General features: G+C 32.5%; 2 protein-coding genes across 2 annotated transcripts in view; one reads left to right on the top strand and one right to left on the bottom strand.

Annotated features, from left to right (window-relative positions):
- Positions 1–22817, top strand: part of LOC125056254 (calcium/calmodulin-dependent 3',5'-cyclic nucleotide phosphodiesterase 1) — a 150441-nt gene that overhangs the window by 71132 nt on the left and 56492 nt on the right. The gene's annotated exons all lie outside the window — the stretch shown is intronic.
- Positions 7961–12712, bottom strand: LOC125056252. The gene is made up of 8 exons (XM_047659282.1): positions 12656–12712; positions 11426–11483; positions 10704–10775; positions 9884–9910; positions 9285–9320; positions 9067–9087; positions 8549–8605; positions 7961–8088 (listed from the first exon to the last, which is right to left on the bottom strand). Exons 1-8 carry the CDS (start codon positions 12680–12682, stop codon positions 8081–8083), a joined length of 306 nt encoding a protein of 101 aa, XP_047515238.1. The 5' UTR covers positions 12683–12712; the 3' UTR covers positions 7961–8080.

The following is a 22817-nucleotide window of genomic DNA, read 5'->3' as shown; positions in this document are numbered from 1 at the left end:
ACTGTCGATGTCTGTTGTCCACTTCCTTTTACAATGGTGTTGCGTCAGAGGGGTGCAGGTAGTGCTTATGTAGGACAAAGGGAGTGCAATGGTTATGTAACAAGATATTAAAAGAAAGAAGAAACACAAATATTTATTTGGCCTAATAATATGACATTCAAATTCATATTTTTAGAGACTTTTAATTTTCAAAGAACTATAAATTTAACATTAATGAATTGTAACATCGGTTTGCATTAAGACATGACGCAGACTCGACAATTTAGAAAACAGTTGTATTTTAACTAATAATTAATAAGAAATCGGAATATGTGGTATGTGTGAAATATGTATTTGTAATTGTAAATCAGAAAATTATCCATAAGAAATAAGAGAAGAATATAAATTTGCTACCTGACTCATGACGCAGAAACCAATTTTTTTTATAGAACGGGGCAAACTAGCAGGAGGCTCAGCTGATGTTAAGTGATACCGCCACCCAAGGACATTCTCAATGCCAGAGGGCTCGGGAGTGCATTGCCGGCTTTTTAAGAATTGGTACACTCTTTCCTTTGCATTCAACAACAACACTGGAAAAACTGGAAACTGATACATGCCATTTGAATACACTATGAAAATGCTACAACACATTTAATGCTGTTCACCCAAATGTACTTCCAATTTGGAAGACTATAGTCGCTCGGTAGCAGTCTGCTCCAGTCTACTGCAGTCGGCCCCAGGGCTCTGCTACTAGCCGAGGAGCTACCGGGCGATAGAGGCTGCTGCTAAATAGGTTTCCATTATAAAAATAGCTGTTCCTCTCTTGTCACATACCTTCATGGCTAACTTAAATGTTATATTTAGTGTGTTTTGTATGTTACGACGCTACTGGGCGATAGAATCTGCTGTTAAATAGGCTTTCATAAAAATAACTGTTCCTCTCTTCTTCTCCTTCATGGCGTTGGCGTGTTATATTTTATGCATTTTGTACGTTACATTTCTTTGTTACGAAGCTATGTACGGAGAATGTAATATCGTGGGGAAACATGTGTGCATGTCTAACCATACGTAAGTAAATTCAAATGTAATCTTGGAAGTCTAGATTAATCTTGTGTAGCACAACTCAGGACATGTTACCTACGTAACATAAACTTCAATCCTATTTAAGGAAAGTAAATCTTTTTAATATACCTTTTTCTAGACAGTAATCTGCTATGTATAACTAAGCATTTTTATATAGAACATATGGCTATACGCTACTCCTCCTTTCGAAGACACTCTTCTTAAAGCCACAGCCAGCATCGGAATACAGAACGTTGACGTATCGAACGATGTTCACTGCTTGATAGCTCGGAAATATGTTTTAAAGAATTATTACGCTCTTTTCTTAGGGGATTCTTGTCCAATTAGTTCAGTAATACGTGCCTTAAAAACGCTCAGTTGCGGAACGACGGACGTCGAGTATAGGGTAGAATTTCAAATGAGCATTTTAATTGTATAATTTTATATGTTAATTGTAATTATCTAAAGCCGACAACACACCCACTAACATGGGTGACTCTTATTCGTTGTATCATAAGAAATAATGGTACAACACCAAATTAGCGACGCGAAACCTCGTTTTAATTTTATAATATAATTGCTAACTTTGATAATTTTATTAAGAATATTATTGAACTGAAAATTAAATTTTAAGTAATTAGAAATGCAAGCTGTGGTAATGCGATACAGCGCTAAGTGCACTTACATCGCTAATAAATCTTAAGCTGATGTTGTCTGACAATAGATGGCGCAACATTGAAAATATTTAATATATAAAATATCTGACGCATTTGAAAATATACATTGTTGTGGCTTTATTATACGTGGGTCAACGTTTAATTTCAATAAAAAGCGGTTCTGTTTCCATTAAAGTTCAAGCGTAAGATTCAAAAGAATAAAAAATTAACATAAATTATGTAACAATGTGATTTTTACTTAAATCAATGGTGACCTAAAATTTATTTTGTATATCCACGTAAAGTCCTTTTTAATAATTATTGTAAATGATTGAATTCCTAACAGCGTAATGTATGTAGTCCTAATCCTCCATCCAAGACCAATTTTTTTTTTAAATTTATGTCTTTACTTTGATAATTTTATTAAGATTAAGTACATATCATGGAACTTTACGATCTATACTAACTTAAGACTAATAAGTAATTTAAAACTTACCTAATTTACCAATAAGGATATTTAACATTAGAAAGGTTCCAATACTACTTACAGTCTCTATTAAGGAGAAAAAACTCTGTTCTTGTGTACTATTTTTCACTTAAGTTAAGCAATTAAGACTAACGTAAACTTACACTAATTCACTAATTGCAAAAGGACAAAACTATTTGGGTTTGGCCTGTAAAGTCGTTAAATCTACTTTTCAACGACCAATCAAAATGTATCAATGAAAACCGTAGGCTCCGAAAATTTTACTTCCCCAAATCGCTATTAGTTTATCAATGCATACGTTAACGTAAAATTGTAAAAACCGTTAGATTGTAATCTGTCTCGCGAGATTATAAACTGTCGAAAGATTGTGAACCTCAGCGTACTGCTTACAATTTAACGTATTATTATTCGGTAGATTGTACTACACTAACTTAGTTATCATTCAAACTTCTTTGGTCAATTACAGATTAATTTTATTTCCCAACAATTTCATATAACTACCGAATAATAATACCTTAAATTGTAAGCAGTTCGTTGAGGTTCACAATCTTTCGACAGTTTACAATCTCGCGAGATATATTACAATCTAACGGTGTTTACAATTTTACGGTGACACATACATATGCAAGAACCTTCTCAGAACAAAATCTTTGGAAAAATACTTCGAATTATTCCATCCTTTTGTTTCATGAAACAAATAATGGTCCCAAATATCATTCACAAGGAATCAAGTGTGAAATGGCTGAATTTTCCGATAGCACAATCGTTTCGTGTCTACGAGTCGTTGAATATAATTTGATTTCGTTCTCGAGGAAAGAGGGATGTATGGAGTTTTATTAGCCGTTTTATCGTCTATCCACCACAGTGCTAAATCTTGATAACGTTTCAAGTAGAATTATCGCTTGTTATGTACCGGTATACAATATATTTCCAAATATAATTAGTATAATACGATAAATATAGTCCGTTGATATCACCTGCATCATGAGCACAACCTACATACACACTTCACTTTCACACCATCACACAGCAAAGCCGAATTAGGTATTACGTATTTAATCATTTTTATAGATTTTTTCCTTTCGTAAATATTGGAACCTTTTTTATATATTCCATTTTTGAATTTGAGTACTTAATGATACAGGAATAAGGTGAGGTTGATTACATTATGTAAAATCCAACTCCAACTTTGTATTATGTAAAAAAGTTTACGATTGTTATAGTTATTTATGTTTTTTTTTGAGGTGAAAACTTCTTTAGCGGCGTTGTACACTTTTTTGGAATGGGTAAAATATGTTAAACTCACACTCTTGTACTATCTAATATTATAGATATTGTACAATTTTTTCAGACATTTGTTGAGACGGCATTAACCTGAACTTTCTGTTTAGAAAAGCGAAGTTTTGAAGCTTAAAGACGAGTTGAAATATGTTTGTTTTTATTTGGAAATATATTATGTTGTTTTTACCATTATTTCTGAAATTCTTGGCATAGTTTAAAAGTTCAAAACGTTTACAATACGTAGATATACACGCCTTTCTCATGAATCATTTTGCGTAAAACACTGTTACCTATTTTACGATATTATCGTTGGTTTAAATTACTTTTTATTATTTTGTTGCTGTTCCATTACTGGAGGTTCAGTCTCGTGAAGCGTGTCCCGTGTCAGATAAAGCAATCCCTCCGCAGTTGCTGAACTTGTCCACTCCTTAAACATCCATGACTTTTTCCTTCTACCGTGCGGTTTCTCCTAGACCTATCTAAATAACTAAAATAGGTTGTAGTGGACATAGCGCTGGGTACACTCAGGTACCCAACTTTCCGTTGCTTAATAAACAATGAATCTTAGAACTTAGAATTTATTATAAATACATAGGTAATTTCTTTGTATTTTTTTGTATTTGTATAGGTGAAACTGTGCTTTGTGTATGTTTAAATGTGTATTCCGTTTACAGTGTACAGTGTAATTGTTTGAATATTGTTTAGTAAGTAGCTGTAGGAATACCGTTGAGCAAATAAATAAATGAAATAAATTAATGTTCTGCATAAGTTATACTTATTTGAAATTACTTTTTACCTCAATAAGATGTACCCAAGGTCGACTAAGTCTGCATTTATAATACGCTTAATAGGATTATATAAGAGCGTGTAAGCTCTCAGCGACACGGGATGAAATTTTAATTCCGAAAGCTTATGTTTCAGCGAATATAATGTTTAATTATTAACAACGCAGTACAGTTGAGCTGAGTGTGCTTGAATTTCAGTTAATAAGAACTTATTTTATGTTCTACTTTTCACATTGAAAAACCAATTTACTGATGGGTAGACTTAAGATTTATGAATTTGTTTATAAATGTGTAAGAGAGAGAGAGACGTTTTTATAGAGTACACAGCTGGAAACCCACGATATCACAGTTTAGAGTCGCTTAAATTAAAATGTAATTAAATTTGATAAATTATTATATATAAATAACGTAAAGTATATTATGCTGTATATAATATAATCTCTACACGCACAATCATCGTTCATGGTAATTACGAATTTGTGGGTTTGATTTCTTGATACAAGTATGTGTTTCGTGGCAACGCATACCCCAATATTAGTGTAGGTAAGGTTTCCTCGGCTTTCATTGGTAAAATTTATTATAATTTAGTTATTACTATGAATAAATTTGGTTTATTTTAATCTTTTTGTACTTTAAAGGGTAAAAAACTTACATTATTTAACTACACATTTATTAAAATAAATCAAATAAACAATCATTGAAATTTCCCTTATGCCATGATAAATTTAAACAGTATACAAATCTTACAATTTAACACAATAACTGTATTAACTTACTCCTGATATTGTATGCGATGTCAAAGGAGATATTAAAATGATATTGCATCCGACATGCCTTGAAAATACGTAACAATATGTGCATTTTATACAAGTATGTTGCAGGTGTTCTCACCTTTCTGAAACAATTGTTTACGTTTCATGAAACTGAATTTGAATGCATATCAACAACTTAGTAAAACTAAAACATTACTGATTATTTATTTAGTTGATAAAGAATCACTAAAATAATAGTTTCAAAATGGCATCATTACTATTGTATTCGTTTATAAGCTACAATGACTGTCATTAGACACACACTCTCACACACGAACTTTTACCACGACACTTTCTGCCTCGTATCAATCAATTAGAATGTCTACGAATTACACATATGTATACAACAACCTTTTTAATTCTTAGCCTCCTATTTCTAAATCTGTTTCATGAACATTTGTCAATCTAATAGGCAAGTAGGTGATCAGCCTCCTGTGTCTGATACACGCCGTCGATTTTTTTTGTCTAAGACAAGTCGGTTTCCTCGCGATAAAGTTTTATTTTAAAATAATTATTAGTCTATAATGGTACGGATAGAAATTTAAATACACATCCGCAGATGAATTATACCGCGTCACCGTGACACATTAAAAGCTGTTGACAAATAATAACACTAATTATTAATATAAAATATAATTGAATACCATAACTTGGCATAATATTATTTCAATAACTTCTCTTCTATTACTACGATTTGTATGTCTTCTCCTATTACAAGACATTCATAAAAAAGACGTAATAAAACGTAAGAAATGACCTTGACAGCTTACGTAGATTATATCACCTTACGTGATCGCATCTGGTAAGACCTAGAGTGAACTCTCAAAGGACGCATTTCATATCGGAATGCCAAAGTCAATTCAGAATTATATGATTCCGTGAATCTCGATGTATCCCCAAGCAATTCGGTTTTTTTGATCCAGAAAACTTTGCCGCATTTGCGCAACGTATCTTGGGAGTTTAAAGTTTTACAAAAATAAAGTGTGGATTTTGAATTATACGAAAAGTCTTTGCAGAATTCCTACGCGTCATTTCATTTATTCACAATATTTTTTTTTAAATTAAAAAGATTATTGTCGAACTATGATGACATAACAGTGTTTCTTTTTTATGGCTCTGGCACGGTTTGTGCATTAGCCAGCGACAAGTATGAGATTTTTATCATTCGTGCTTGTTGCCTTAGAAATTCGATCATATCCTCCATGTACGGTTTAGGCACTCGCCCGGTACCGCACAACCCTCCCAAAGGCCGAGAACAAATTTAAATTAAATTAAAACTTGCCCTCGAACCGGGAATCGAACCCGGTACCCCTCACCTAGCTGCCACTTAATAAGACTGCTAGGCTATGGCGCCCCCACCTAACAGTGTTATCAATAACAAAAAAGATTAAACACTGCAGCGACCTCCTTTCGCACTGACTACAATTAGTAGTTTTTATGTAACTTACTGTTCAATATCTATAGTCTATAGCGTTTCACTACAGATCCTTGTTGGGCGTAATCTATGTGGAGTTAAAAATATTATAGGGATTAGTTTGTATTTTATCGCCTACAATTATTTTTGAATAATTTATGTATTATAATGATCAATGCATCTTAGAACTTAGAATTTAGAATTTATTATAAATATATATTTTGTTGTATAAGTAGGTAAAAATTGTTAACTGTGTTTATGTATGAATGTGTTGTGTGTGTAATGTAATTGTTTGGATATTGTTTAATAATTAGCTGTAGGAATACTGATGAGCAAATAAATTAATTAATTAATAAGTTACAGACACACAGATTCTTTTTTGTTTTAATAATAATAGACGAAGACTTATTTGTATGTAATTAAAATAAAGTGAATAATTGTTATACAAAACCATTCCTTAAATATGAACTTTTTCGGAGGTTTTCGGTTTACATGCCTCCTGCGTTTAAACGGACTAAAGGCGTGTTGAATTAGAGTTTGTTAGGTTGTAACCATAATTACAAATATAGTCATAAGTAAAATACTTTTTAAAACACATATAATTAATCAAATATAGAAACACCTATAAAAAACAAAACATATAGTATATCAATGAAATAAAACGTTGTTCTGTTATTATGTACCTCCAGCCAGACCTTAGACCATACGTCATACGTATATTTCTACTGAACTCAAGTATAATATATAAAAATAATTATTATTAACTTTATTTTAATTACATACAAATAAGTCTTCGTCTAATATTATTATTAAAACAAAAAAGATTCTGTGTGTCTGTAACTTATTTATTTGATCATCAGTATTCCTACAGCTACTCACTCATTAAACAATATCAAACAATTATATTACACACACAACACATTCATACATAAACACACTTAACAATTTTACCTATTTATACAATAAAATAAAACAAAAACAAAATATACATTTATAATAAATTCTAAATATATAATATAATAGCAAAATGCTAATAAAAAATACATTTCCCGCCATATTTCACTCCTGTCATTATATCACACACTACATAGAAGTGTATGAAGTGTAGATTAAAGAACACCTTTCATTACAGACCGACGACGTAATTTTGTCAGAAAAACAATGATAGAACCTCTCTAATTCATTAGTATTTGTGATTTATTCCACTGGAAGATGGATTTTGTACTTAGAATGTAGGTCGCTTCGCTTCAACTGCAATAAGCGTCGGTGATCCATTATCCCGGAAACTCGATGCCTCACTATCTGTGGATGTCTAGTTTTCGTTCGTAATTGAAGCTTATAAAAGCTTTAACCAAATAATCAAAAGACTTTTAGATATAAAAAATAAGAAGATTACATTTAAAACAAGACAAAAACTACTTCTACTACTTTTAGAACAACAGTGAGGACAATTGTAATTTATTATGATTAATGAAACACATGGATAAATCACGTGAATCACAATTAGTGAGGCTTTAATTAAATTGAATAAAAAAATTACACAAATAATTGTATATACTCGAACATACGAGTACAGCTTGGTATTTTTCTTGTCCATATTTCTATTATGTTTCTGAAAAATTAAAAAAAAAATATGCTACAACGGTTTAGGTGAAGCCTCAGATCCTGAGACTCATTTATTTTTCTCAATACACAAATAGGTGATCCTGTGCCTGACACACGCCATTTTTTTGGTGTAAGGTTTCCTCACGATTTTTTCCTTCACCGTACGTCCGTCCATTGGCGCACAGTCAGAGATCAACCTAAGATCTAAAAGATGTAAGTCACACCATGAGATACTCGGTCAACACTGCTCTACTCCTAATTAAACGAAATAAATAGGAGTAGAAAGGCTATTTTATGTAAGTACTAGAACAAGTGTGTGAACAACTTTTTAACATTTTTAGTTATGTTTTTGTCATGCTTGCAGTACCTACTCGTACCAATGTGAGATCTAAGTGCAAGCTTTTTGTTGTATTTTATGGGCCCATCAGCAAAAACAATTATATATATTCTTTAAAGCTTATACTCACTGCCAACTTGCTTCACATATTGTAGTACATTTTCAAAGAATTTGACTTGATCTTTCTCTGAAAAAAGTTCATCATGATCTTAAGGCTGATTTACATTATCTTAGTCTTTAGGAGAGTGCTTTAGTACAACTTGAAAGGCAAGTTCTTTAGCTTAGCGTTTACTAAAGCAAGTAGCGTTTACATGTTTCAACTAAAGTACTATCCTAAAGCACTCTCCTAAACACTAAGATAATGTAAATTGGCCTTTAAATGGCTATTCAAGTCCATTTTTAAAGTCTCATTCTCCTTCAACACGAATCGCATTGCCCCTTTTTATCCATTTATAACTTTCATTCTCCGTGGTGTCGTCGGCCCATTTCGTCAGTCTTTTGTTCTACTGCGGTCTCCATTGAAGGAGCTTTTGGCCTATTAAAGGTCTTAAGGACTACATCGGTCATATCTCTCGAATGGCGTTTTTTGTGTTTAGTAGGTAGTTATTGGTTTTAATACACTTTAATCATAGTAATCAAAATGCTTACCTTCCTTGCTGATTTCTTTATCTATAGGATAAAATTTAAATTGTTATTGCGTAATCAATGCAGTGTTAGGATCTGTTGCTTAAAACCACCAAAATATGGCGTTGTTATTTATTGTTGTTACGAGATTATTACAATAGTCTTCTAAAAATTCTTGAGTTTCTATATTATACGGATAGTATTTTGAGTCATATAAATTATCAGATAACCCATATACTTACGAAATAAGTCAGCTAAACGCTTCTTGTCTTGTTTAACTGAAAAAAACAAGCGAGTGAGATTAAATTAATATTTTAAGCTTTACTAAAAATATAAAGAAAAACGATTTGTTTGAACGAATAAACATAAAAACTTCTGCTTTTCCTTATGCTACAATACATATAATAATAATACATTAAATTGTGCAGTCGCCCATAATCGTTACAGTTTGCGTACCTTTATATATATAATTGTACTGTACGCGTGTATGTCACTGAAATCCTCTTAAACGGCTCGACCGATTTGAATGAATTTTTTTGTATGCGTTTGGGTTGCGCCTTGGATGGTTTAGATTCGCAAATCAGCCCGCCAGATGGCGCTGCAGCTGGTATAGGTCATTTGTCTATACATCAAAATATACAGCCGATATATACCTATATACAAAACTTCTGTACATGTGTTCGTAATTGAACTCCTAAACGGGTGGACAGATTTTGATGTTTTTTTTCTGTGTTCAAGTGGAGTCAAGAATGATTTACATTATTAGATATTTTTTTTTGTATGTAAGACGTGTGTGCAGGATGTCTGTCGGATCGCTAGAATTATATAAAATGTAACTTACATAACCAACTGTAATAGTACTTCATTTCTGAAACAGTAAAGCAAAATAATTAATGTATATACACATTTTAAAAATTATATCTGAAACTGTAATTTAAAAACAAATGTAAACTCGAACACAACGCCAACGATACTAGACAAAGATGACAGAAACTTTCGCCTTGCATACAAATAATAATGGTTAAATACTAAATAGCCTAACTGATGATTAAGAAGCTGGGCTTTTATAATTTATACGGTCAAAATTATACAAAGAAAAGTGCGTGACTACAAAGTACACATGTCAGAAGTGGAACTTCTTTGACAAACTATTTTTAAGTCTTGTTCATATTTATACAAATCTAAAACTTTATTTGCTTCATGCTACGTTCGCCCTTTCTCACTCTCTCTCAATCGGTCTCAAACGCATTTCCCTTTTCTTCGACAAAAACGCTGCACATCTTCGTGACGTTTCCGTAAAAATTTACCCTTATGAGCCTGAAGAAGTTTCACTTCAAAATGCTCAATATAATAAATATATGCCTAATTAGAATGTGAAATTAGTAGCTAAAATAATTGAACATTAGTTTAGTTTAATTGCTGATTTTAGAGAACATGGGCGAAAGTAAGCGTTAGATATTTTATAAACGACTTTGCTATGTTAGATTTAATTAAATTTATAATACATCTAAAAGTGCTTATTTATTGTGTTGTTTACGAAATGACGTCGAACATCCACCCGAAGTGGGAGTAGAAGGGATTATAAATAGCTATGGCAGATGTGATTGGGCATTTTTCTACAGTGGTACAGATTAGCAGTAGGTATACTAGATTTTATTTACCATGACTTTTATTTTCTTCATCGCTTAACTCTGATTCAGCACTTGAAAGTCTATCCAATATTGAAGTTAAATCTAAAAATGTAAATGTTTATTTAAAACTAAACTGATAATTGTGAAATTTTTGCAAAGATTTGCAAAAAGCACTTTCCCAATTTTCTACTATTTTCTTACATTACATAAAATATCGCTTGGTATAACATATTACGTTCAAGGACACAGGCGCTATTTAGAAATTTTAGTTGGTGCCTGATAGACAGTACCAGTGACCCCAGAGCTGGTGATTTCCTCGCTCAACGAATAAGGTTCGCAATACACAGATAAAATGCTGCATTACTCGTAAAGGTACACTGCCACAGGGACCAAACTTTTTAAATTTGTTTTAATTTTATTTTAAATAATTTTTATTATTACTATGTTAGGTGAAGAAAATTTTTAATAGTGATTATTGTTATGTTGATATCATATCAAATTCATCGTAATGTTTACAACAGTTTTTGAATTTTAATATAAATATTTGAGATTGCATTATTGTAGGAACTCATTATTAAAGTAGTACCTAAAGTGTCCAATAATAATAAAATATATTTTCCGACAAATTTATTTTCTTTACACACAATAAATTAAAATAAGTCGAAGGCTAAATTAAACTAATTCTAAAATTTATTAATTAAGCAACTATTAAAAACTTTTTGTAATTAATTATATATGAAAAGGTATACGACCGTCTAACGTTTCTGAAGACGAACTTGATGAACTTGAGGCTTGTGCTGATGACAGTAACTGAAAAGTAAACCAATATGAATAATGAGAATTTAAAAAGATTGTTATCTTAATCTGTTTAAGTAAGAAATATTTTGTAGACTGTCCTTTGTTTTATTCTTAAGTTTTTATGTTCTATTTTCTCTTATATATTTATATTTGATAATATACACTGTAAAGGTGCAAATATAATATACAAATTTAAGTATTTAAATACTTAGATCAATGATTGCATTTAAACAAATATCTATTTAATAAAAATCATCATCTTATAACCATTTTTAAAATAATTATAAACAAATTTAATTTAAATTTACATGTCAATATACATCTGTAAGAAATATGCGAATACTATTTTATATAACAATAATTAATAATAAACAATAAGGTATGCTTGGAGTAGTTATGCTGTTCTTAAGATTTATTGTGTAAATAAAAAAATACATGATGACAAATCTAAACAATTATATAGTAATTGCATATTTATTGCAATAGAGCAGTGTTGTTCTAGTGGCTCCTATGTGCGACTCGCATCCGAAGGTTCGATCCTCGGCTGTGCACCAATGGACTATCTTTCTATGTGCGCATTTAACATTCGCTCGAACAGTGAAGGAAAATATCGTGAGGAAACTGGCTTTCCTTAGACCCAAAAAATCGACGGCGTGTGTCAGGCTGATCACCTACTTGTCTAATAGATTGACAAATAATCAGATTCAGAAATTTGAGGTCCAGACCTAAACAGAATGTAGCACCACTGATTAATTTTATTGTTAACAATTGTAAATATTGTAATAAAACTGGATTAATTAATTATTTATTAATTTATTTACGCAGGTTACATAAGTTAATAGGCAACGGGCGGCCTTATCACTAACAAGCGATTTCTTCTAGGCAACCCAAATATGGAACAATAAAAAATGAAACACCTACAAAGGGTAAAGTACAAGAAGTGCATAAATAATTAACAAAAACTCAAACTCACAATAATGTATAACACAACCTATACTTAACTAAAATAAAGTAAAATCTAAACAAAAAACAAATAAATAAACAAAAATGTAAAAGCTAATCTGATTATTATATTACATAATTATACCAACAGGAAACAAATATTCCTGGGAAATGATTTCAAATCCTTAGAATTATATCCGCAAGGCCGGCGATAATAAACAAATATTTCCAATAAGACTTACAATAATACCGGCTAACAACCGGAACATTATGAACTCTTTGAATAAGTCACGCTAATTAAAAGTGAGTTCACGCTGCAATTACTTCCAAAGGGTTACCAGTTCAAAGTTATATTGCTTTCAGAGTTTTGTTTAAATTAAAATAAAAAGCTTTTACAACGAGTCATTGAAAAGTTCATATAACTAGTTAGTACATTCAGGTGGATTTCACTTCATTTTTACATGAAATAAAATTGTCGGTATTCCTATTAAAAGTTTCTTTAGCGTTGGTTCTCGCAACTCGCAACCCTGATGAACAGTGCGTTTGAATAGATTTTGCATTTCCGTTTATAAATAACGTCAAACACAAACCTAAAAAAGACTTGATTACCTACGCCTATAAAAAAATTGAGAAATTTGGGGTAGAGTCGCTAGTTAATATTATAAAAATATCTGTTTATTCATTTAAAGTACATATGCAATGTGTAAGATTTGGGAACCCTTTTAAGTAAGAAATACCTGTGTCAGGGTTCCCAGCTCTTCCATAACAAACTTAAATATAATTCCTTAAAATATATTTATATATAATTTAATTACATCTTTTATTTTATTTCCTTGTCAACTGTTATCAACACGCCTGAGTGCATGAGTGTGTGGGTGCAAATGTGTGAGTGAGTGAGTGGGTCAGTGAGTGAATGAAAAAAGTGTCTAACTAGGTCTCAAAAGCATCTCTAACACCGCCAGTCCTTTAGTCGTTTCCTTAGATCTTTTTATTTTTATATTATACTATGATATTAATTAATAAGATATTTCCTATTTAAATGAATTAAATACTGACTGACGTTTGTAATGTTTGAACATTTTTGTATATATTACGTATTCCATATTTGGATATATTTTATGTTATATAAAATTTATGTTTGCTGTAGGATTACGAAATAAATATATGATGATATCATAAGGTTTTTCATATGGAAATGTAGAGTTATGGTTCATATACAAAAAAGGAAATGAAACTTCCGGTCGGTCTTGTAAAGCCTATATTATTCCTTCGTAGCCTCAAATGACGGACCCTATAGCTTAGGCAGAGATGAATGTATGCCAAAGTAAAATTGTCTATATTATACATACATTATCTATATTATCAGTTTTTTTATGTAATAGGAGGCAAACGGGCAGGAGGCTCATCTGATGTTTAGTGATACCATGAACAGTCACATTGCCAGAAGGCTCGCAAGTGCGTTGTCGGCCTTTCAAGAATTGGTACGTTCTTTTCTTGAAGGACCCTAAATCGTATTGGTTCGGAAATACTTCAGTGGCCAGCTGGTTCCACGGTGTTGCGCGGCAAAAACTGCCTCAATAAACGCTCAGTTGTGGATCGACGGACGTCGTGGTTATACGGATTGTATTTTGTATTCTGCCTTGCCGATAATAAAACTCAGCTGCAGGTATTAGACTGAACCACTCCTCTGTACTCCATGGTTGTTGTTTTTGTCGTCGATGAGAAAAAGCAGTTTCATAGACAGTGACTAATGTATACATAACTCAAGGATTTATTGTGTTACCGGAAGTCGAAACAAAATACATATTATAAAAGTTCTGACAGCTAATCCCCGAAACAAATGTATTTAACACGTGACTTATATCGTAAATCATTATTTAAATAATTCTAGTTTATAGTACCTTTATAAATATAATAGTGACATGTATTACTATTATTTCCTCTAATATTATTGCCAATTTCTTTATACATAATTTTATGCCTGTAGCCTGTGGTGTTGCTATACAGGAAAATCGTAGAATGTTCAAGATATTAATGGGGCTCTTTCGCAATTGCAGTGCGTCTATAATGTTTGGTTGTGTCGACTGTTACGCCACGATGCGCAAGCGCGCTTTATCGCTGGTAGGGCGTGCGCGGAAGCATAATGGCTGCTGGTTGTAATAGCGGGAAGGCTGGAGTGTTCTTACATAGGTCAATGTACTGCATGTGCCTACATGGTGAAACTGTGTATGGTTTTGTTGCGGTGATGTGTTTAACTTAATCTATCATTAATGTTTAATTTATGTAAATCCTTTATTTGTCAAGATAGTGGTACAAAATAAAAAAATCGAACAACAAGAAAAATCCGCACAATCAGCCACATATAAATAGGCATGCAAATGTCATAATAAGAAGTTAATTCATTTATAAGTAATTGTTAAACTTATGTTCTAAATATTCGGTCACGCTCTAAAATCACCTTGACTATAAAAACCTAATGACCTTCCCCTTGAAAACATTACATGTATTATGTATTCCATCTCTGGCTATATTTTCAGTGTAACTTATTATATATAATTTATCTTAGCTGTAGAATTACGAAATAAATAAATACCTTAAAGCTAACCTTGACTTACATGACTGAATGTCCTATAAACCTTCAATGGAGCAGAGAACGTACAAAGTGAGTTTCCATCGCGTTATGTGTTAAGCCTCCTATTTCACCTTGCTCCAAGTTTTTCCGGCTCTCTTTGCCTCATCTGGAACTGTACCACACCAGGTTTGCCTGGGACGGCCACGCTTCCAATCAAGCGTTTACTTAGGAATATGATTGGGATTCGGAGTGTATGGTCTATTCATTTCTGATCTGCTGGCTAATCGGGGTTTCTCGGCAGCGCTCCCAATATTGCTAACCAACTAATGTAATATTTCGGACATAATAATAACCATTTGGACTATGATTTTCTGCTTAAATAATTAAATTACGATTATTTATATTAATAGATATATGAAAACAGATTACAATGAATATTAATGCTCAAATGTTCATAGATGTATGAAATTCCAATCATTCTCGACATTCCAGTATTGCACGCAAGAATGTAGTGTAAAATCAAAGTAGGATAAACTGAAACACTAATATATGGAAAACATATGTATATTATTACTATTGTTGACTGAATAATAGTATATTTATTTTTTGAAAACATATATGGTTGGTACAGTAATAATAATTGTAATGACTTGTGTACAGTACTTAGGCTTGCAATTTAATTTAATACGTAAGAGCAAAATCTTCCCGCTTATAACATGCTAAAAAATACATTAAATAAAAAGATTTCCTCCCCACAAGAACCGGAAACAAATTTCTTCAATATCCGCCAAAGGAAAGCTTGTTTATCACACGACAGATTTAATAAGTGTTGGCCTAGAAGCAACTTTCATTCTTGAAGTCGAAGGTTCGTTCGGCCCCGGACTTTTTTGTTTATGTGCGTATTTAACACTCGTACGGGAATAAACTTGAGGAAACAAGCATGCCTCAGACCCCATTGGTATGTCCGGAACAGAAGGCTGATCAGAAACATAATAAGTATGACAATACTTGGCGATTAAAAAGAGTGGCGGAAAGTTTCTTGCCAGTTCTTCTTACCCGCTCTACGCCCTTGACTTGCGAACTGGTAGTAAATGTAAATTTACGATTAATTTAACTTGACGATTCAAAAGTGTACTTGGTTACCTACTTGAATAAAGATATTTTGAGTTTGAGTTTGAGAAAATAAATTATCGCGAAACAGTTGCAGATTTTTTTTACCTTGTGCTTTTTAAAGATTGATATTTTAATACTTGCTATACCAATGCGTTAAATGAAGGTAGACCGGACATATGGCGCGTCTACGTGACAAGAGATGGACGAAAACGATGACCACTTGGGCATTTCCACAGGGAAAAAGAAAGAGAGGTAGACGTGTAGCTAGTTGGGACATCAAAAAAAACAGCTGCCCCCAACTAGATTCAAGTAGCCCAATCTGGAGAGGACTATCTTTGGAGGAGGCCTTCATCTGCAGAGGTGTTCATACAGAATGAAGAATAGTTTAATAGTTGGTTAAGGAAAAAGTAACATAAGTAAATTTAGGATCCAAACTTAATTACTAACAAAACTAATAATTGTATGTAAGTAAACTAACTTAATCTAATCTACCTTCCTGTTTTATCGGCTGTAAGAAATAAAAAAGCTTTTTATTTTTATTTTATCATACCATTGGCTTAGAATAAAAAACCAAAACCTTACGGTAATAAATCAAAGGTTGAGCTACATTATGCATAAACACGTTTTGAATTAAATTAGCGTACAGTGTAATTAAACCCTAACATTCTTAATACTTAACAATTTATCTATGTCAGGTGTAATATTAATTATTAATGAACAAACATAATTAAAAGTACACTAAAATTTTGCTGTCCTCAGCTGGCTCAGAAAACATCAAAGAGCGATGATGAAGCGGTGGGGTTACAATACTGAAGTTCGGATAACTTCGACCTTGTTCGACAAAATAATTCAGTTAGTTATAACCGTATACTGTTTAAGTGTTTTAATTGCGTTGTTCAATTAGTTGTCTAAGTTAATGTATGTCTTATGTAGTTTTGCACTTCTTGCTTCCTTATCTATTTTTTCTCACAGTTGTTGCCTGGAAGAGATCGCTCAAATGGCCGCTAGTTGCCCTCCATTTAATTTATTTTAATTGTACTGTATTTCTGTATTCCTACAACGATGTGTATATAAATAATTATGCTTATGTATAATTTAATTATAAAATAAATATTAGATGCAAACATTGCTATATTTTTGGTAAAGGCGTTCGGATTTATACACTAGTAATTTATCGAAATACAACACCGACAAATTGCGTACTTTGGTCACGTGTTATAAAAAAATTATGGCTTCGTAACGTTAGGGGGTTGATAGGTATTGAGACTGCGAAAGATTTGCTGCATCTGTCACAGACTGCCAGAGAGATTGATTTTATTGCGTCATTGAAATTATGTCCGAAACTGCTTACATGCAAGAATTATAAGGTCTATGTTAGACTTGCATATCCTAATCACTAAATCAATGCAATTTAATAATTTTAACGAAGTACTTTCGTCTCTTTCTGTCAAATTGTGTTTACGCTGTGATAAAAAGAGGCAGAGTATTTTAATTAAACTATCCAATCAGACTGATTAATGTTTTATGAGTTGTATGCCTTTTAAAGTATATGGCTCGGTGTGTTTATTTTAATTTGTAATTTGATGGATTAAAATCTTTATTGGGAAACTTAGGGGAAAAATAGTTCTTATAATATTAAACACAAGCTGTCCCCGCGAACTTTTTTGTCCATAATATGTGATTAATAACCTAGCCCACGTAAAAGAAAACTAATTTTTAGGTTTTTCCATGCATTTTTTTCAATTTTTCTCTCCTTAAAAACCCTCCTCAGAGAAACAAATAAATACTCGAATTCATTCCACATATTCATTTTTATTTATAAAGTAAAGTAAGAAATCATTATATCATATGACTCGTCAGTAAAGAAATACATATTAATGCTTCTAATTTTACATTAACTGCCAGTTCTCAAATCAAGGGCGTAGAATGGAAGAGAAGAACTGGCAATAAACTCTCCGCCACTCTTTTTAATCGCCATTTTTTTTCACAACGTTTGTAAGGAGCTGCATCCATTACACTATGTTCCACATGACATATTAAGTAATTAATAATAATAACGTAAATTAAAAAAAAGCAAAGACTTATCACCAGGAAGGCATGGTGAAATAGGAGCACGCACTTACATTCTCGTGGGAACAACACGCATATAGATTGAAAGTTTCATAAACACACTGAAATAAATCGTGTTCAAAATTCAGACAACGCGTTCATATTTTTCAAGTAGACTGCTAATGCTTCTAAATCCGCTTACAACTTTTTGCAAAGAGAACGCGTGTTGGGAATAATAAATATGTTTTTGTATGCGTCGGTATTTTTTATTATTGCTGTCGGAAAGTTGTAGGTATCTTCATATAGAATCGTGGCCGTCTAAACTTATTCTTTCAAATTAATTGTTTAAGTTTTCTCCTTCTCTTCTACAATCTTATTGTAAGATTTTCCCTTTAATTTCGAATTTAAAATAAATAAATCAGTAATCTACAACCTTTTTAGGTCCTCAGATTTCTGATTTGTCAATCTAATAGGCAATTAGGTGATCTTCCTGTGACTGACACACGCCGTTGACTTTTTGGGTGTAAGACCTCGTAATGTGCTCGCACCGTTGCATTGGAGCGAATGAAATGCGCACATAGACAGAAAGTCCATTGGTGCGCAACCAGCTGGGGATGGAACCTACTACCTCAGGGATGAGAGTCGCACGCTGAAGCCACTAGACTAACACTGCTCGTTGACTTTACCGATTTATTTTTATGTTGTACTCTGTACTCTGCACCAAGAAATCATTTAACATTACGATCTAGCCTTACTGTAGACTAATAAGTAATTTAAAACTAACCTTATTTATTAAAAAATATATTTAACATAAGAAATACTTAACCAAGTAAAGACTTATATTAATCTTAACTTAAGTTAAGATTTCGTGTCGTAATGTCATGCTTTTGAATCTCAGCTCTCAAATCAATCACTTTTCTACGTAAAAATTACGATAATATTGTGAGAAAATTACGTCTTAAAACTAAAGACAGTCAAAGGCTGATTCTATATAGAAAATACATATCAGGACCAAAATCTGAGGCCAAAACTGAAGTCGATCACTGGTTTCTAACTATACACTCGTCTTAGTATAAGTATACATTATGTTACCCATATGAATAAATGATTTAGTCTTTGACTTATCATTGTCTACTAAAAGTAAAGCCCCCCCCCCCCTTCTCCTTGTTAAAGTTATAATAGATAAAACGTTCAAGAACATTGTTTTAGTTTGCTAGAGCAAATGTCTTAGATAGTCACGTCTGCCCACAGGAACGCTACGTGACCGGAAACCAAAGTGTTGTCTCTTTACACACAATATCCTGTAAATGAGGAAACATTATTTTTATTGCTCACTGGAAATTTGTTTTCATGGGTATGAAGTCATCTATATATTTTACGTCACAAAACTACGATAATCAATATACGTAATATAGTATATATGCAAGTAATTCTTCGATTACAGTTGAAAATATAGTAACACCAATCTGTCCAATTTTTAAGCGAAAACTCACGAAAGAACTATTACGTATTACATTTGGTTGTCAATTTTATATGAAAATTGTAAGAAATACCGTACATTTTTTTTTACAGATAAGTCTGAATAACAATTACAGGTCAATTACAAGAAAAGAGCGGCAATAAGCTGGCAACGCACTCGCGATCACTCTGGCATGGAGAGTGTCCATTGGTATCACTTAACATTAGGTCAAGAAGGATTTCTGAAATAAATAACTAACCTTAACATATAAAAACTAAAATATATTATTAAAAGGAGTCCCTTTAGGCAAGGTTCCGAAGATACTGGCAGCGTTCCCCCTTTGACTAGCTATTCATTCTAATTCTTTGTCCGAGGTAGCTGCCAGATCTTCGGTCTCCTGTGATGTCGACTAACCTTTTTGATATTTCTTTAAAAAGCCTTAAAGCGCTAGGACCCCACGGACCAAGGGTCTCGACACCGAATGGGACAAAATCATATTCTGAGTCTACCCCTGTATTTGCAAAATAAATAAAATATATCGATAATTTAAACAAACTATATGTTTACCCGTTTTTTTGCAACAATGATGCTCCACTTAAAAGTATCTTATATATTTCTCCCTGATAATGTAGCTTTATATTGCTGATAGAATATCGCGATAACGAAAACGGCAACAAAATTTATATTATTTACCGTAGAGTTATTATATAGACTTGAAATGACCTCGTTAACAAGTTCAAAACGAAGCAATTAGACCATAAATGGGTTAACACATTCAATCTCTGCGAAATCACTTTGATTACGTTTAGTTTTAACATGGTTATAGAAGTTTAAATTTATTAGTTCGTAGAATATAATTTGTGTTTTTAACGATATTAAACGTATTTTCTATTTACATATATTATGTAAAAATAAAATAAATGAGTGCAGACGGAAAAAGTTAACGGCTTAAATATAAGAGTCTTTCTTCCAACTTAGATTTTAATCACTTTGGATATAGCGTGGTGTAATGGTTGCAGCTCCTTTACAAACATTGGGTAAAACCAAAACTTGGCAATTAAAAAGAGTGGCGAAGAGTTTATTGCCGGTTCTTCTCTTCTTTAATATGTATTTCTTTTTGACGTTCATAAGTGTACATTGTGTTACCTATATAAATAAATGATTTTGACTTATTTACTTAATGCTACCAGCATTAAAGGTACATTGCCACGGGACCAAACTTTTTAAATCTATTTTAATTGTCTATTTATCTTATGTATTATTATTAATACTATGTAAGTTAAGAATATTGTTAATAATGTCAATATTTGGGTGCTTTGAGATATCAATTATAAATGTTGAAAGGTTTTTTTTAATACATCTGTCTTCACTAAGAAATCATTGAACAATGCGATCTAGCCCAATAAGTCTACCCTAATTAACTATTAAGAATATTTAACGTAAGAAAGTGTCTAATAACAGCACTTGTTCTATTTTTTCACTTACCACTGTTAAGCACTTCATACTAACAAAATCAATAGTGCCTAGGTTCAAATACAACGTCACAGATAAGCCTAATAAATGGTTATATGTGCAACGGGGGCATGTAGCAGGTTTTATATGGGGTATATAAGCATTATACCTGCTATCCGACTGTTGGACGATCTCCCATTCGTTCCACATGACTGCGTTCTCAATTTATTTATTTATTTCAGTGATGCATAAAACTCAATATTGTTTGTTTAAACTTTGAAGGATTTAGAGCAAGTCTTGTATTTCAATCCTCTCCTGCCAATATAGGACGAACTTATCTAGTAGCTACCATGTTCGACTGCAGATCAGAAGGTCTGAGATTCTATTAATAACCAGTGGCGCTACAATTTGTTTAGGTCTAGGCCTCAGATTTCTGTATCTGTTTCGTGTCCATTTGTCAGTCTAATAATAAAAATAAGAAATCGTTTATTTGCAACGAAAGCGGTACATTCAGATTTATTAATTTATAAAATCCGCACAATCAGCCATATATAAATACGCATGCAAATGTCAAATTTATTATCATATTGTCATAATAATAATAATAGGCTAATAGAGGATCAGCCTCCTGGCCTAGGTAATCCGGTGTTTTCACGATGTTCTCCTTTACTGATCGAGCGAATGTTATATGTCAACAAAAAGTCCATTGGTGCATCGCCGGGTATCGAACCAACGACCTCAGTTATGAGAGTCGCACGCTGAAGCCACTATGTCAATACTGTTCTCATTCTCTGGGATTCTATTAGCGGAATTAAAAATCATTTCAATTTTTAATTTTTAATGCGATATGAAATCCTGTAAAAAGTTAGTAGTTAGGTGTAAGTAACAAGGAAATATTGGAAAATAGTAGCGAAGATATTGAAGTTGACTCCGTTGGAGTTCGTGTGTTTAAATACAATGATATATATACATATGCACTTAATATAATATTTATTGAAGTACTCGAATATAGGCTATTTTTTTAAATAATAATTTAGCACATACATATTTCTAAATAAAACATAATGAGCATGATGTAAAAACCTATAAACAAAAACTTTCAAGTCTTCAAAAGCCTCAGTTGACGTGTACAATCGCGCAGATACGTATTAACACTGTAATAACAAACACTCCCCTTCTTATCACTGGACATCGAACACGAAAGGCGCGACAGGGTAATCACGTAGAAAGGTGTTTTTGATTTAATTTTTCTTGTCTGAATCATTCTAAACACGGCCAATCGAACATGAAAGAGACTGATTTGTGATCTGAGATTTATATGTTTTATATCTGATTGATTCATATTTTTAAACAAAGTGCAAAGCTTTCTAGTTCTTTTTCGAGATTTTGGATACCTAAACCTTTGATACAAAGTTTGCCATATTTGTTTTGATATACCCAATAAATCTTACCGCTTTGTTATACCTATATATATGTATACCTATATGTACAAGTCAAAATAAGATTAGGGTAAAAACCGCCTTCACAAGGGAAGGTGTGGATCTTTACTTCGTACTTCGCTCACACCAGTTAGCTTCTATCCTGCCGATCCAGGCAATTGACCACCCCGCAACGGCCCAAGCCGATGTCCGAGTCTCGCAGAAGACGCCCTTGCGCTAGTCATGGGGAAAACGCCTATTCCAGCTGAGCTGCACTCGCCAACACAGCCCGAGCTGAGCTGTAAATGCCGGATGTATCCGGAATTCAACAGGAGTTTGAA

This window comes from Pieris napi, chromosome 14 (genome assembly GCF_905475465.1).
Source record: "Pieris napi chromosome 14, ilPieNapi1.2, whole genome shotgun sequence".
In the NCBI taxonomy this organism is placed as follows: domain Eukaryota; kingdom Metazoa; phylum Arthropoda; class Insecta; order Lepidoptera; family Pieridae; genus Pieris; species Pieris napi.
The sequence above is the reverse complement of the archived record's forward strand: the minus strand, read 5'-3'. Positions and strand labels throughout refer to the sequence as shown.